Source organism: Oncorhynchus clarkii, chromosome 9 (assembly GCF_045791955.1).
Source record: "Oncorhynchus clarkii lewisi isolate Uvic-CL-2024 chromosome 9, UVic_Ocla_1.0, whole genome shotgun sequence".
In the NCBI taxonomy this organism is placed as follows: domain Eukaryota; kingdom Metazoa; phylum Chordata; class Actinopteri; order Salmoniformes; family Salmonidae; genus Oncorhynchus; species Oncorhynchus clarkii.
Genome location: NC_092155.1, coordinates 3,067,894 through 3,085,352, shown reverse-complemented (window position 1 = coordinate 3,085,352; position 17,459 = coordinate 3,067,894). Strand labels below are relative to the sequence as shown.

The 17,459-nt window shown below is 40.8% G+C and overlaps 1 protein-coding gene across 2 annotated transcripts in view; it reads right to left on the bottom strand.

Annotated features, from left to right (window-relative positions):
* The window catches only part of LOC139415759 (low affinity immunoglobulin gamma Fc region receptor II-b-like), a 57,314-nt gene extending 50,138 nt beyond the window's left edge, over nt 1–7,176 (bottom strand). Inside the window, exon 1 of one of the 2 annotated variants that reach the window (XM_071163838.1) lies at nt 7,116–7,176. In XM_071163838.1, the coding sequence (XP_071019939.1) occupies nt 7,116–7,140 (25 nt within the window). In that variant the 5' untranslated portion in view covers nt 7,141–7,176. Of the gene's footprint in view, nt 1–2,904; nt 3,053–7,115 lie in introns of those variants that run through there. The other variant, XM_071163840.1, reaches the window with a different exon arrangement.
* Between the last annotated feature and the right edge of the window lie 10,283 nt (nt 7,177–17,459).

Genomic DNA, 17,459 nt, shown 5'->3' with positions numbered 1-17,459 from the left:
TACATGATGGAAACACTGAAACACACAGAGAGAACTATCACTATGGTAGATGATGGAAACACTGAAACACACAGAGAGAACTATCACTATGGTACATGATGGAAACACTGAAACACACAGAGAGAACTATCACTATGGTACATGATATAAACACTGAAACACACAGAGATAACTATCACGATGGTACATGATGGAAACACTGAAACACACAGAGAGAACTATCACTATGGTACATGATATAAACACTGAAACACACAGAGAGAACTATCACTATGGTACATGATGTAAACACTGAAACACACAGAGAGAACTCTCCCTATGGTACATGATGGAAACACTGAAACACACAGAGAGAACTATCACTATGGTACATGATGGAAACACTGAAACACACAGAGAGAACGATCACTATGGTACATGATGGAAACACTGAAACACACATAGAGAACTATCACTATGGTACATGATGTAAACACTGATACACACAGAGAGAACTATCGCTATGGTACATGATGTAAACACTGAAACACACAGAGAGAACTATCACTATGGTACATGATGGAAACACTGAAACACACAGAGAGAACTATCAATATGGTACATGATGGAAACACTGAAGCACACAGAGAGAACTATCACTATGGTACATGATGGAAACACTGAAACACACATAGAGAACTATCACTATGGTACATGATGTAACCACTGAAACACACAGAGAGAATTATCCCTATGGTACATGATGTAAACACTGAAACACACAGAGAGAACTCTCCCTATGGTACATGATGGAAACACTGAAACACACATAGAGAACTATCACTATGGTACATGATGTAAACACTGAAACACACAGAGAGAACTATCACTATGGTACATGATGGAAACACTGAAACACACAGAGAGAACTATCACTATGGTACATGATGTAAACACTGAAACACACAGAGAGAACCATCACTATGGTAGATGATGGAAACACTGAAACACACAGAGAGAACTATCACTATGGTACATGATGGAAACACTGAAACACACAGAGAGAACTATCACTATGGTACATGATATAAACACTGAAACACACAGAGAGAACTATCACTATGGTACATGATATAAACACTGAAACACACAGAGAGAACTATCACTATGGTACATGATATAAACACTGAAACACACAGAGAGAACTATCACTATGGTACATGATGGAAACGCTGAAACACACAGAGAGAACTATCACTATGGTACATGATATAAACACTGAAACACACAGAGAGAACTATCACTATGGTACATGATGTAAACACTGAAACACACAGAGATAACTATCACTATGGTACATGATGTAACCACTGAAACACACAGAGAGAACTATCACTATGGTACATGATGTAAACACTGAAACACACAGAGATAACTATCACGATGGTACATGATGTAAACACTGAAACACACAGAGAGAACTCTCCCTATGGTACATGATGGAAACACTGAAACACACATAGAGAACTGTCACTATGGTACATGATGGAAACACAGAAACACACAGAGATAACTATCACTATGGTACATGATGTAAAAACTGAAACACACAGGGAGAACCATCACTATGGTACATGATGTAAACACTGAAACACACAGAGAGAACTATCACTATTGTACATGATGTAAAACTGAAACACACAGAGAGAACTATCACTATGGTACATGATGGAAACACTGAAACACACATAGAGAACTATCACTATGGTACATGATGTAACCACTGAAACACACAGAGAGAACTATCACTATGGTACATGATGTAAACACTGAAACACACAGAGAGAACTATCACGATGGTACATGATGTAAACACTGAAACACACAGAGAGAACTCTCCCTATGGTACATGATGGAAACACTGAAACACACAGAGAGAACTATCACTATGGTACATGATGGAAACACTGAAACACACAGAGAGAACGATCACTATGGTACATGATGGAAACACTGAAACACACATAGAGAACTATCACTATGGTACATGATGGAAACACTGAAACACACAGAGAGAACTATCACTATGGTACATGATATAAACACTGAAACACACAGAGAGAACTATCACTATGGTACATGATATAAACACTGAAACACACAGAGAGAACTATCACTATGGTACATGATATAAACACTGAAACACACAGAGAGAACTATCACGATGGTACATGATGGAAACACTGAAACACACAGAGAGAACTATCACTATGGTACATGATATAAACACTGAAACACACAGAGAGAACTATCACTATGGTACATGATGGAAACACTGATACACACAGAGAGAACTATCACTATGGTACATGATGGAAACACTGAAACACACAGAGAGAACTATCACTATGGTACATGATGGAAACACTGATACACACAGAGAGAACTATCACTATGGTACATGATGGAAACACAGTAGTAAAGACCAAATACTTTATCAAATATATATACAGTTGAATTTGGAACGTTTTTCAACCACTCCGTTCTAACCATGAGTCTATGTATATATAGCTGAAGTCAGAAGTTTACACACACTTAGGATGGAGTCATTAAAACTTGTTTTTCAACCACTCCACAAATGTCTTGTTAACAAACTATGGTTTTGGCAAGTCGGTTAGTACATCTACTTTATGCATGACACAAGTCATTTTTCCAACAGATGTTTACAGACAGATTATTTCACTTAGAATTCACTGTATCACGATTCCAGTGGGTCAGAAGTTTGCATACACTAAGTTGACTGTGCCTTTAAACAGCTTGGAAAATTCAAGAAAATTATGCCATGGATTTAGAAGCTTCTGATATGCTAATTGACATCATTTGAGTCAATTGTAGGTGTACCTGTGGATGTATTTCAAGGCCTACCTTCAAACTCAGTGCCTCTCTGCTTGACATCATGGGAAACTCATACCGCTCAGGAAGGAGATACGTTCCGTCTCCTAGAGATGAATGTACTTTGGTGCGAAAAGTGCAAATCAATTCCAGAACAACAGCAAAGGGCCTTGTGAAGATGCTGTAGGAAACAGATACAAAAGTATCTATATCCACAGTAAAACGAGTCCTATATCGACATAACCTTAAAGGCCACACAGCAAGGAAGAAGCCACTGCTCCAAAACTGCCATAAAAAAGCCAGACTACGGTTTGTAACTGCACATGGGGACAAAGATGGTACTTTTTGGAGCAATGTCCTCTGGGCTGATGAAACCATATTGACCATTGTTATGTTTGGAGGAAAAAGGGGATGCTTGGTCGCAAATGGGTCTTCCAAATGAATAATGACCCCAAGCATACTTCCAAAGTTGTGGCAAAATGGCTTAAGGACAACAAAGTCAAGGTATTGGAGTGGCCATCACAAAGCCCTGAACTCAATCTCAATCAATCCTCTAGAAAATTTGTGGGCAGAACTGAAAAAGCATGTGCGAGCAAGGAGGCCTACAATCCTGACTCAGTTATACCAGCTCTGTCAGGAGGAATGGGCCAAAATTCCCCCAACTTATTGTGGGAAGCTTGTGGAAGGCCAAAACGTTTGAACCAAGTTAAACAATTTAAAGGCAATGCCACCAAATTCCAATTTAGTGTGTGTAAACTTCTGACCTACTGGGAATGTGATGAAAGAAATCAAAGCTGAAATAAATAATTATATCTACTATTATTCTGACATTTCACATTCCTAAAATAAAGTGGTGATCCTAACTGAAAAACTGATTTTAAACGTATTTGGTTAAGGTGCATGTAAACTTCTGACTTCAACTGTATATTTTCTAACAATTATTCAGACAGGGGTCCTACAATTCTAAATCGAATAGTTATATGACCATCTAATACAATTCCAATTTGTTAGCTTAGTAGAACCATATCGTTTAATCTATGTGGTTTAAAAAAAAATATATATAAATATATATATATAGTTTAATATATATATAGTTTAATATCTATATAGTTTAATATCTGTATAGTTTAATATATATATATATATATAGTTTAATATCTATATAGTTTAATATCTATATAGTTTAAAATCTTCCCATTTTAGAGGAGATATTACACCGTATGGTTTAACCATACAGATAATAAACCATAGAAATTAAATTATATAGATATGAAAACATAGATATTAAACCATATAGATATTAAACTATATAGATAGTCAACTATATAGATATTAAACTATATAGATATGAAAACATAGATATTAAACCATATAGATATTAAACTATATAGATATTAAAACATACAGATATTAAACTATATAGATATTAAACTATACAGATATTAAACTATATAGATATTAAACCATATAGATATTAAACCATATAGATTTTAGACCATATAGATATTAAGCCATATAGATATTCAACTATATAGATATTAAACAATATAGATATTAAACTATATAGATATACGATATTAAACTAAATAGATATTAAACTATATAGATATTAAACCAAATAGATATTAAACTACATAGATATTAAACCATATAGGTATTAAACTATATAGATATTGAATTATATCTAGATATTAAACCATATAGATATTAAATCAAACAGACTGCATAATTAGCTAAATGAGTCCAGGCAACTGAGAACTTTGTTCAGCCAATGGGTTTTAGTGTTTTAGCAATTGAGAAAAACTGTAATATATATAGATATTAAACCATATACAGTCCCTTGCGAAAGTATTCAGTAAGCATTTCAGGCTTCAAAAATAAAGATATAAAACTGTATTTTTTGTGAAGAATCAACAACAAGTGGGACACAATCATGAAGTGGAACGACATTTATTGGATATTTTTTAACAAATCAAAAACTGAAAAATTGGGCGTGCAAAATTATTCAGCCCCTTTACTTTCAGTGCAGCAAACTCTCTCCAGAAGTTCAGTGAGGATCTCTGAATGATCCAATGTTGACCTAAATGACTAATGATGATAAATACAATCCACCTGTGTGTAATCAAGTCTCCGTATAAATGCACCTGCACTGTGATAGTCTCAGAGGTCCGTTAAAAGCGCAGAGAGCATCATGAAGAACAAGGAACACACCAGGCATGTCCGAGATACTGTTGTGAAGAAGTTTAAAGCCGGATTTAGATACAAAAAGATTTCCCAAGCTTTAAACATCCCAAGGAGCACTGTGCAAGCGATAATATTGAAATGGAAGGAGTATCAGACCACTGCAAATCTACCAAGACCTGGCCGTCCCTCTAAACTTTCAGCTCATACAAGGAGAAGACTGATCAGAGATGCAGCCAAGAGGCCCATGATCACTCTGGATGAACTGCAGAGATCTACAGCTGAGGTGGGAGACTCTGTCCATAGGACAACAATCAGTCGTATATTGCACAAATCTGGCCTTTATGGAAGAGTGGCAAGAAGAAAGCCATTTCTTAAAGATATCTATAAAAGTGTTGTTTAAAGTTTGCCACAAGCCACCTGGGAGACACACCAAACATGTGGAAGAAGGTGCTCTGGTCAGATGAAACCAAAATTGAACTTTTTGGCAACAATGCAAAACGTTATGTTTGGCGTAAAAGCAACACAGCTGAACACACCATCCCCACTGTCAAACATGGTGGTGGCAGCATCATGGTTTGGGCCTGCTTTTCTTCAGCAGGGACAGGGAAGATGGTTAAAATTGATGGGAAGATGGATGGAGCCAAATACAGGACCATTCTGGAAGAAAACCTGATGGAGTCTGCAAAAGACCTGAGACTGGGACGGAGATTTGTCTTCCAACAAGACAATGATTCAAAACATAAAGCAAAATCTACAATGGAATGGTTCAAAAATAAACATATCCAGGTGTTAGAATGGCCAAGTCAAAGTCCAGACCTGAATCCAATCGAGAATCTGTGGAAAGACCTGAAAACTGCTGTTCACAAATGCTCTCCATCCAACCTCACTGAGCTCGAGCTGTTTTGCAAGGAGGAATGGGAAAAAATATCAGTCTCTCGATGTGCAAAACTGATAGAGACATACCCCAAGCGACTTACAGCTGTAATCGCAGCAAAAGGTGGCGCTACAAAGTATTAACTTAAGGGGGCTAAATAATTTTGCATGCCCAATTTTTCAGTTTTTGATTTGTTAAAAAAGTTTGAAATATCCAATAAATGTCGTTCCACTTCATGATTGTGTCCCACTTGTTGTTGATTCTTCACAAAAAAATACAGTTTTATATCTTTATGTTTGAAGCCTGAAATGTGGCAAAAGGTCGCAAAGTTCAAGGGGGCCGAATACTTTCGCAAGGCACTGTAGATACTAAAGTATATAGATACTAAAGTATATAGATATTAAATCATATAGATAATATTAAACTCACAGAGTAGAAGACAGGTCCGTTCCATCTCAACATGTCGATCCCTAACTACTAACTCTCTCTAAACTCTTGTGACCACTTCTCCTCTCTACCCATCTCTACTTCTCTACCCATCTCAGTCTACGAGACGGACTGAGAGGTGTGAAAGATGTGTGTGACAGAAGGAGGGGGTCTAGAGAGAAGAGAGACACAAAGCGAGAGACAGAGAGATGGTATTAAACTATATTGATATTAAACTATATAGATATTAAACCATATAGATATTAAACTATACAGATATTTAACTACATAGATATTAAAGTATGCAGATATTAAACTATATAGATATTAAACCATAGAGATATTAAACTATATAGATTTTAAACTGTATAGATATTAAACTATATAGATATTAAACTTTATAGATAGTAAACCATATAGATATTAAACCATATAGATATTAAACCATATAGATATTAAATCATACAGATATTAAACCATATAGATATTAAACCATATAGATATTAAATCATACAGATATTAAACTATATAGATATTAAACTATACAGATATTAAACTATATAGATATTGAATTATATCTAGATATTAAACCATATAGATATTAAATCATACAGACTGCATAATTAGCTAAATGAGTCCAGGCAACTGAGAACTTTGTTCAGCCAATGGGTTTTAGTGTTTTAGCAATTGAGAAAAACTGTAATATATATATATATTAAACCATATAGATAATAAATCATATATATAATATTAAACTCACAGAGTAGAAGACAGGTCCGTTCCATCTCAACATGTCGATCACTAACTCTCTCTAAACTCTTGTGACCACTTCTCCTCTCTACCCATCTCTACTTCCTCTCTGCTGAGATGGACTGAGAGGTGTGAAAGATGTGTGTAATAGAAGCAGGGGTGCTAGAAAGAAGAGATACACAAATAGAGAGAAAATGAGGTTCAGAGATATATAGAGAGAGCTGTATTATCATTAACAGCAGACTTTAACATTTCCTCAGTGAAAACAATGTACTGAGCAAATGTCATATTGGCTTTTTACCAAATTACCCAACGACAGACCCTGCACACCCTAATTTACAATTTTATATTTTTAATTTTATTTAACCTTTATTTAATTAGGCAAGTAAGAGACTGTATCCTGTACAGAGACAACAGAGAGGTAAGAGACTGTATCCTGTACAGAGACAACAGAGAGGTAAGAGACTGTATCCCGTACAGAGACAACAGTGAGGTAAGAGACTGTATGCTGTACAGAGACATCAGAGGTAGAGAGGTAAGAGACTGTATCCTGTACAGAGACAACAGAGAGGTAAGAGACTGTTTCCCGTACAGAGACATCAGAGAGGTAAGAGACTGTATCCTGTACAGAGACAACAGAGAGGTAAGAGACTCCATCCTGTACAGAGACATCAGACGTAGAGGGGTAAGAGACTGTATCCCGTACAGAGTCAACAGAGAGGTAAGAGACTGTATCATGTACAGAGACATCAGAGGTAGAGAGGTTATGAGACGGTATCCTGTACAGAGACAACAGAGAGGTAAGAGACTGTATCCTGTACAGAGGCAACAGAGAGGTAAGAGACTGTATCCTGTACAGAGACTACAGAGGTAGAGAGGTAAGAGACTGTATCCTGTACAGAGACAACAGAGAGGTAAGAGACTGTATCCCGTACAGAGATATCAGAGAGGTAAGAGACTGTATCCTGTACAGAGACAACAGAGAGGTAAGAGACTGTATCCTGTACAGAGACAACAGAGAGGTAAGAGACTGTATCCTGTACAGAGACAACAGAGAGGTAAGAGACTGTATCCTGTACAGAGACCACAGAGGTAGAGAGGTAAGAGACTGTATCCTGTACATAGACAACAGAGAGGTAAGAGACTGTATAATGTACAGAGACAACAGAGAGGTAAGAGACTGTATCCTGTACAGAGACAACAGAGAGGTATGAGACTGTATCCTGTACAGAGACAACAGAGAGGTAAGAGACTGTATCCTGTACAGAGACCACAGAGGTAGAGAGGTAAGAGACTGTATCCTGTACATAGACAACAGAGAGGTAAGAGACTGTATAATGTACAGAGACAACAGAGAGGTAAGAGACTGTATCCTGTACAGAGACAACAGAGAGGTAAGAGACTGTATCCTGTACAGAGACAACAGAGAGGTAAGAGACTGTATCCTGTACAGAGACATCAGAGAGGTAAGAGACTGTATCCTGTACAGAGACCACAGAGGTAGAGAGGTAAGAGACTGTATCCTGTACAGAGACAGAAGAGGTAGAGAGGTAAGAGACTGTATCCTGTACAGAGACAACAGAGGTAGAGAGGTAAGAGACTGTATCCTGTACATAGACAACAGAGAGGTAAGAGACTATATCCTGTACAGAGACAACAGAGAGGTAAGAGACAGTATCCTGTACAGAGACAACAGAGAGGTAAGAGACTGTATCCTGTACAGAGACAACAGAGAGGTAAGAGACTGTATCCCGTACAGAGACAACAGAGAGGTAAGAGACTGTTTCCCGTACAGAGACAACAGAGAGGTAAGAGACTGTATCCTGTACAGAGACATCAGAGGTAGAGCGGTAAGAGACTGTATCCTGTACAGATACAACAGAGAGGTAAGAGACTGTATAATGTACAGAGACGACAGAGAGGTAAGAGACTGTATCCTGTACAGACACAACAGAGAGGTAAGAGACTGTATCCTGTACAGAGACAACAGAGGTAGAGAGGTAAGAGACTGTATCATGTACAGAGACAACAGAGAGGTAAGAGACTGTATCCTGTACAGAGACAACAGAGGTAGAGAGGTAAGAGACTGTATCATGTACAGAGACGACAGAGAGGTAAGAGACTGTATCATGTACAGAGACAACAGAGAGGTAAGAGACTGTATCCTGTACAGAGACATCAGAGAGGTAAGAGACTGTATCCTGTACAGAGACAACAGAGGTAGAAAGGTAGTGAATCTGTTAAGCCGTCTCTATATTAATGTAGTGAAGCCGTCTCCATAGTAATGATTTGAAGCTCTGTAGTGAAGCCGTCTCTATAGTAATGTAGTGAAGCCGTCTCCATAGTAATGATTTGAAGCTCTGTAGTGAAGCCGTCTCCATAGTAATGTAGTGAAGCCGTCTCCATAGTAATGTAGTGAAGCCGTCGCAATATTAATGTTTAAAACAAGCAATGGGAAGATTTTCATTTTTTGAACAGGAAAGTCAGTTATGAACCAATTCTTATTTACAATGACTTCCTCTGAACAGCGGGTTAACTGCCTTGTTTAGGGGCAGATCGACAGATTTTTACCTTGTCAGCTCGGGTATTCGATCCACCAACCTTTCGGTTACTGACCCAATGCTCTAACTGTCTAACTGCTGTCCCACACTACACTGGACACTAACCACACTACACTGGACTCTACCCACACTACACTGGACTCTACCCACACACTACACTGGACTCTACCCAAACTACACTAGACTCTACCCACACACTACACTGGACTCTACCCACACTACAATGGACTCTACCCACACTACACTGGACTCTACCCACACTACACTGGACTCTACACACACTACACTGGACTCTACCCACACTACACTGGACTCTACCCACACTACAATGGACTCTACCCACACTACACTGGACTCTACCCACACTACACTGGACTCTACCCACACACTACACTGGACTCTACCGACACTACACTGGACTCTACCCACACTACACTGGACTCTACCCACACACTACACTCGACTCTACCCACACACTACACTGGACTCTACCCACACTACACTGGACTGTAATCACACTACACTGGACTCTACCCACACTACACTGGACTCTACCCACACTACACTGGACTCTACCCACATTATACTCGACTCTACCCACACTACACTGGACTCTACCCACACTACACTGGACTCTACCCACATTATACTCGACTCTACCCACATTATACTGGACTATACCCACACTACACTGGACTCTACCCACACACTACACTCGACTCTACCCACATTATACTGGACTATACCCACACTACACTGGACTCTACCCACACACTACACTCGACTCTACCCACATTATACTCGACTCTACCCACATTATACTGGACTCTACCCACACTACACTGGACTCTACCCACACACTACACTCGACTCTACCCACATTATACTCGACTCTACCCACACTACACTGGACTCTACCCACACTACACTGGACTCTACCCACACTACACTGGACTCTACCCACACTACACTGGACTGTAATCACACTACACTGGACTCTACCCATACTACACTGGACTCTACCCACACACTACACTCGACTCTACCCACACACTACACTGGACTCTACCCACACTACAGAGGACTCTACCCACACTACACTGGACTCTACCCACACTACACTGGACTCTACCCACACTACACTGGACTCTACCCACACTACACTGGACTCTACCCACACTACACTGGACTCTACCCACACTACACTGGACTCTACCCACACTACACTGGACTCTACCCACACTACACTGGACTCTACCTACACTACACTGGACTCTACCCACACACTACACTGGACTCTACCCAAACTACACTGGACTCTACCCACACTACACTGGACTCTACCCACACTACACTGGACTCTACCCACACTACACTGGACTCTACCTACACTACACTGGACTCTACCCACACACTACACTGGACTCTACCCACACACTACACTGGACTCTACCCAAACTACACTGGACTCTACCCACACTACACTGGACTCTACCCACACTACACTGGACTCTACCCAAACTACACTGGACTCTACCGACACTACACTGGACTCTACCCACACTACACTGGACTCTACCGACACTACACTGGACTGTACACACACTACACTGGACTCTACCCACACTACACTCGACTGTACACACACTACACTGGACTCAACGCACACTACAGAGGACTCTACCCACACTACACTGGTTCCTACCCACACTACACTGGACACTACCCACACTACACTGGACTCTACCCACACTACACTGGACTCTACCCACACTACACTGGACTCTACCCACACTACACTGGACTCTACCAACACTACAATGGACTCTACCCTCACACTACACTGGAATCTACCCACACTACACTGGACTCTACCCACACTACACTGGACTCTACCCACACTACACTGGACTCTATCCTCACACTACACTGGACTCTACCCACACTACACTGGACTCTACCCACACTACACTGGACTCTACCCACACTACACTGGACTCTACCCACACAACACTGGACTCTATCCTCACACTACACTGGACTCTACCCACACTACACTGGACTGTACCCACACCACACTGGACTCTACCCACACTACACTGGACTCTATCCACACTACACTGGACTCTACCCACACTACACTGGACTCTACCCACACTACACTGGACTCTACCCACACTACACTGTACTCTACCCATGCTACACTTTTCATAGGTACACTTCAACTGTGAGAGACGGAATCTAAAACAAAAATCCAGAAAATCACATTGTATGATTTTTAAGTAATTAATTTGCATTTTATTGCATGACATAAGTATTTGATACATCAGAAAAGCAGAAATTAATATTTGGTACAGAAACCTTTGTTTGCAATTACAGAGATCATACGTTTCCTGTAGTTCTTGACCAGGTTTGTACACACTGCAGCAGGGATTTTGGCCCACTCCTCCATACAGACCTTCTCCAGATCCTTCAGGTTTCGGGGCTGTCGCTGGGCAATACGGACTTTCAGCTCCCTCCAAAGATTTTCTATTGGGTTCAGGTCTGGAGACTGGCTAGGCCACTCCAGGACCTTGAGATGCTTCTTACGGAGCCACTCCTTAGTTGTCCTGGCTGTGTGTTTCGGGTCGTTGTCATGCTGGAAGACCCAGCCACGACCCATCTTCAATGCTCTTACTGAGGGAAGGAGGTTGTTGGCCAAGATCTTGTGATACATGGCCCCATCCATCCTCCCCTCAATACGGTGCAGTCGTCCTGTCCCCTTTGCAGAAAATCATCCCCAAAGAATGATGTTTCCACCTCCATGCTTCACGGTTGGGATGGTGTTCTTGGGGTTGTACTCATCCTTCTTCTTCCTCCAAACACGGAGAGTGGAGTTTAGACCAAAAAGCTCTATTTTTGTCTCATCAGACCACATGACCTTCTCCCATTCCTCCTCTGGATCATCCAGATGGTCATTGGCAAACTTCAGACGGGCCTGGACATGCGCTGGCTTGAGCAGGATTTTAATCCATGACGGCGTAGTGTGTTACTTTTCTTTGAGACTGTGATCCCAGCTCTCTTCAGGTCATTGACCAGGTCCTGCCGTGTAGTTCTGGGCTGATCCCTCACCTTCCTCATGATCATTGATGCCCCACGAGGTGAGATCTTGCATGGAGCCCCAGACCGAGGGTGATTGACCGTCATCTTGAACTTCTTCCATTTTCTAATAATTGCGCCAACAGTTGTTGCCTTCTCACCAAGCTGCTTGCCTATTGTCCTGTAGCCCATCCCAGCCTTGTGCCGGTCCACAATTTTATCCCTGATGTCCGTACACAGCTTCCTGGTCTTGGCCATTGTAGAGAGGTTGGAGTCTGTTTGATTGAGTGTGTGGACAGGTGTCTTTTATACAGGTAACGAGTTCAAACAGGTGCAGTTAATACAGGTAATGAGTGGAGAACAGGAGGGCTTCTTAAAGAAAAACTAACAGGTCTGTGAGAAGCGGAATTCTTACTGGTTGGTAGGTGATCAAATACTTATGTCATGCAATAAAATGCAAATTGATGACTTAAAAATCATACAACGTGATTTTCTGGATTTTTGTTTTAGATTCCGTCTCTCAAAGTTGAAGTGTTCGTATGATAACAATTACAGACCTCTACATGCTTTGTAAGTAGGAAAACCTGCAAAATCGGCAGTGTATCAAATACCTGTTCTTCCCACTAAACTTACAGAAAACGTTTGACCTCTGTCATTGCCAACAAATGGTATACAACAACGTATTGAGATAAACTTTTGTTATTGACCAAATACTTATTTTCTACCATAATTTGCAAATAAATTCATTAAAAATCCTACAATGTAATTTTTGGGATTTTTTTCTGGATTTTTTTTCTCATTTTGTCTGTCATAGTTGAAGTGTACCTATGATGAAAATCTTTTTAAGTGGGAGAACTTGCACAATAGGTGGCTGACTAAATACTTTTTTGCCCCACTGTATATTATTCAGCCCCTTTACTTTCAGTGCAGCAAACTCTCTCCAGAAGTTCAGTGAGGATCTCTGAATGATCAAATGTTGACCTAAATGACTAATGATGATAAATACAATCCACCTGTGTGTAATCAAGTCTCCGTATAAATGCACTTGCACTGTGATAGTCTCAGAGGTCCGTTAAAAGCGCAGAGAGCATCATGAAGAACAAGGAACACACCAGGCAGGTCCGAGATACTGTTGTGAAGAAGTTTAAAGCCGGATTTGGATACAAAAAGATTTCCCAAGCTTTAAACATCCCAAGGAGCACTGTGCAAGCGATAATATTGAAATGGAAGGAGTATCAGACCACTGCAAATCTACCAAGACCTCTAAACTTTCAGCTCATACAAGGAGAAGACTGATCAGAGATGCAGCCAAGAGGCCCATGATCACTCTAGATGAACTGCAGAGATCTACAGCTGAGGTGGGAGACTCTGTCCATAGGACAACAATCAGTCGTATATTGCACAAATCTGGCCTTTATGGAAGAGTGGCAAGAAGAAAGCCATTTCTTAAAGATATCCATAAAAAGTGTTGTTTAAAGTTTGCCACAAGCCACCTGGGAAACACACCAAACATGTGGAAGAAGGTGCTCTGGTCAGATGAAACCAAAATTGAACTTTTTGGCAACAATGCAAAATGTTATGTTTGGCGTAAAAGCAACACAGCCCATCACCCTGAACACACCATCCCCACTGTCAAACATGGTGGTGGCAGCATCATGGTTTGGGCCTGCTTTTCTTCAGCAGGGACAGGGAAGATGGTTAAAAGTGATGGGAAGATGGATGGAGCCAAATACAGGACCATTCTGGAAGAAAACCTGATGGAGACTGCAAAAGACCTGAGACTGGGACGGAGATTTGTCTTCCAACAAGACAATGATCCAAAACATAAATCAAAATCTACAATGGAATGGTTCAAAAATAAACATATCCAGGTGTTAGAATGGCCAAGTCAAAGTCCAGACCTGAATCCAATCGAGAATCTGTGGAAAGAACTGAAAACTGCTGTTCACAAATGCTCTCCATCCAACCTCACTGAGCTCGAGCTGTTTTGCAAGGAGGAATGGGAAAAAATGTCAGTCTCTCGATGTGCAAAACTGATAGAGACATACCCCAAGCGACTGACAGCTGTAATCACAGCAAAAGGTGGCGCTACAAAGTATTAACTTAAGGGGGCTGAATAATTTTGCACGCCCAATTTTTCAGTTTTTGATTTGTTAAAAAAGTTTGAAATATCCAATAAATGTCGTTCCACTTCATGATTGTGTCCCACTTGTTGTTGATTCTTCACAAAAAAATACAGTTTTATATATTTATGTTTGAAGCCTGAAATGTGGCAAAAGGTCGCAAAGTTCAAGGGGGCCGAATACTTTCGCAAGGCACTGTATATAGATATTAAACCTTCATCTGAAGGTAACCCATACAAATGAATGGAAGTATGGAGGTAGTTTTGTGCCAACTAAAATGAGGGGTTAAATATGTGACCAAAATAACATACCTTAAGGGAACATTTCGGCATTTCGTGTATGATCAGTGAGAAAGTCCATATTGCAAATGTACGGTCCCTTACCCGACGTCCGAAATCGTTTGTAAAATTCGCGGTCGGCGTCGGGACGTGCGGTAGGGCCGGACCTACCGGGAAGTCGTCGAATGAACTTTGTCGGACTTTCGGTTTCCGTTTAAAAAAAAAAACAAGTTTCGGACCGTTTTTCCGCCGTCCCGGACACTCCCACCAGATGGCATACGGAATCATATGGCAATTTGGCAAAACATCACGAATCGCGACGGGGCCTTATCTCAAAAACTGAAAATATTTCGAAGCCGAAACTTGGCGAGCGTAGGTTTGGCTCAAGGGGCAGTTGGCCCCGAACGGGATGGCGTCTAGGCCTCGACGGTTTTTGAGCTACGGCCATTTTTCTGGGATTAAAGGCTTAAAATGGAAGTAGAGAAATTATTTTTCCACTTCGGGTCAAAGCCAAGGAGCCTCCGGTGTCAATAAAAAAAGAACCAGCCATTTATCTATCGTCATTTAAGAGAAACGGAACAATGACAAATTGGTGATGGTCACAAATAGGCGTTTTTTTTTTTCAACGGTTACAGATCCAGTTGCAGGGTGTTCATACGAATCTTTTTAAAGTGTGCTGCGGAGCTCTGCGACATTTCTGTGATTTTCTATGATTTTCTGAAATAACACAATAACCGACCATTAGAATAGTAGGCCCAAAATGAAGCCTGCCCCACAATGTCATTTGCTTTTGAGTGACAGTGAGAGAACCGTTAGGGTGAGAAGAAAAATTCCACCACATGAATGTTCCTAAGGTCCTCCCGATCTCAACAAGCCTAACCTTGACCGTGTGGCATTAACCCTTCACAGTAAAACAGGGTTTTTTGATCTCACAGATTACAGTGTCATCTCTCCCCATAGGAATACATTGCCTGCACCCCTAATTTCAACCTGAGGCCTATGTGGGTTATGAATGCCGTATGAACCTGTCTTCGGTACCAGTCCATCAGGCCACTATGAGGTCTACCTGTGTTGATTCTAAGCTTCCTAGACCAACCGGAAGTGGTTAAAATGCCCCTAAAAGTGTTTACCCATACAATGCATGCAGTTTGATAGACATAGTGCATTCAACCCTGTGTAGATCAGTCAATTCTTAACGTAAGGACTTAAAACTCAGGATTCTGTAACAGCATACCCCAATGAGGATATGTGTTGATTTATAACTTCCTGTGCCAACCGGAAGTGCCATAATTGGTGTCTCAGGGGCTGTTTCGAAGGGTTAAAAAATTCAGATCTGTCCAAAACTTCATATATGTGATTAGGCAACCCCCATGAACTGTAAATCAGTCATTTTTCCCAAAAAAAATCAAAGGAAAAAAAAATTGCACTAAAACACAACTTGGATGGAGGGACGTATTGGGGTGCGTAGAGACAGACAGTGGCTGCAATAGTTAGCTTTGTTCGAGCTAAAAAAGAACGGTCGGACCTAGAGTTCCGAAACTTTAGAAACCTGTTCTAGACCTCCGGGCCATGGTGCGTGGCGAGTTACGTGGCTCTAGACGGTTCTCGGACCGAGAAACAGCCTCGTACATTCGCAATAACTTCAATTCATTTTTGCATCACGAAAATGACGACGTTTAGAAAAGTCTCAGAGACGCAAGGCTAGGTGCGTTGAAACCGGCTCGGCCCATAGAGACGGACCCCAAAGTTTCTGTCCGATAGCTCGTTCAAGGACCCCGTAGCAAGGCATGGAAATAAGTGGATTTTCAGCACCAATTAGGGTTTTTCTCGGACACCAAATGACCTATCGAGCCGAAACTCGGGATTCGGGGTCGCCTCACATAGGACTTCGCATAATGTCCGAACTGGACCCGCAGCTAGAACGTAACTATGTGTTTTACCTTTTTATTATGTTTTAAACTAGAGGCGCTGTGAATTATGGGACTGCTCTGACATATATGATAGTTGGCATCTAAATGAGTAGGAAACAGTGGGTTTGGTGTCATAATGACATCTAATTGACTGATGGACACTGACTTGCTAGTTGACTTTTGTACATTTGCAATATGTTTAAACAGAGAGGGACCATCACCAAAATGGCATTCTGAAATCAACACAAAAAATGGCATCACCATAGTCTCCAGACTGTGCTGAGTTCAACGAGCTATCCCGCTTGACCGTAGCTCGCTCGGTCTAGGCGCAGCAACCATTAGAATATTAGGCCCAAAATGAAGCCTGCCCCACAATGTCATTTGCTTTTGAGTGACAGTGAGAG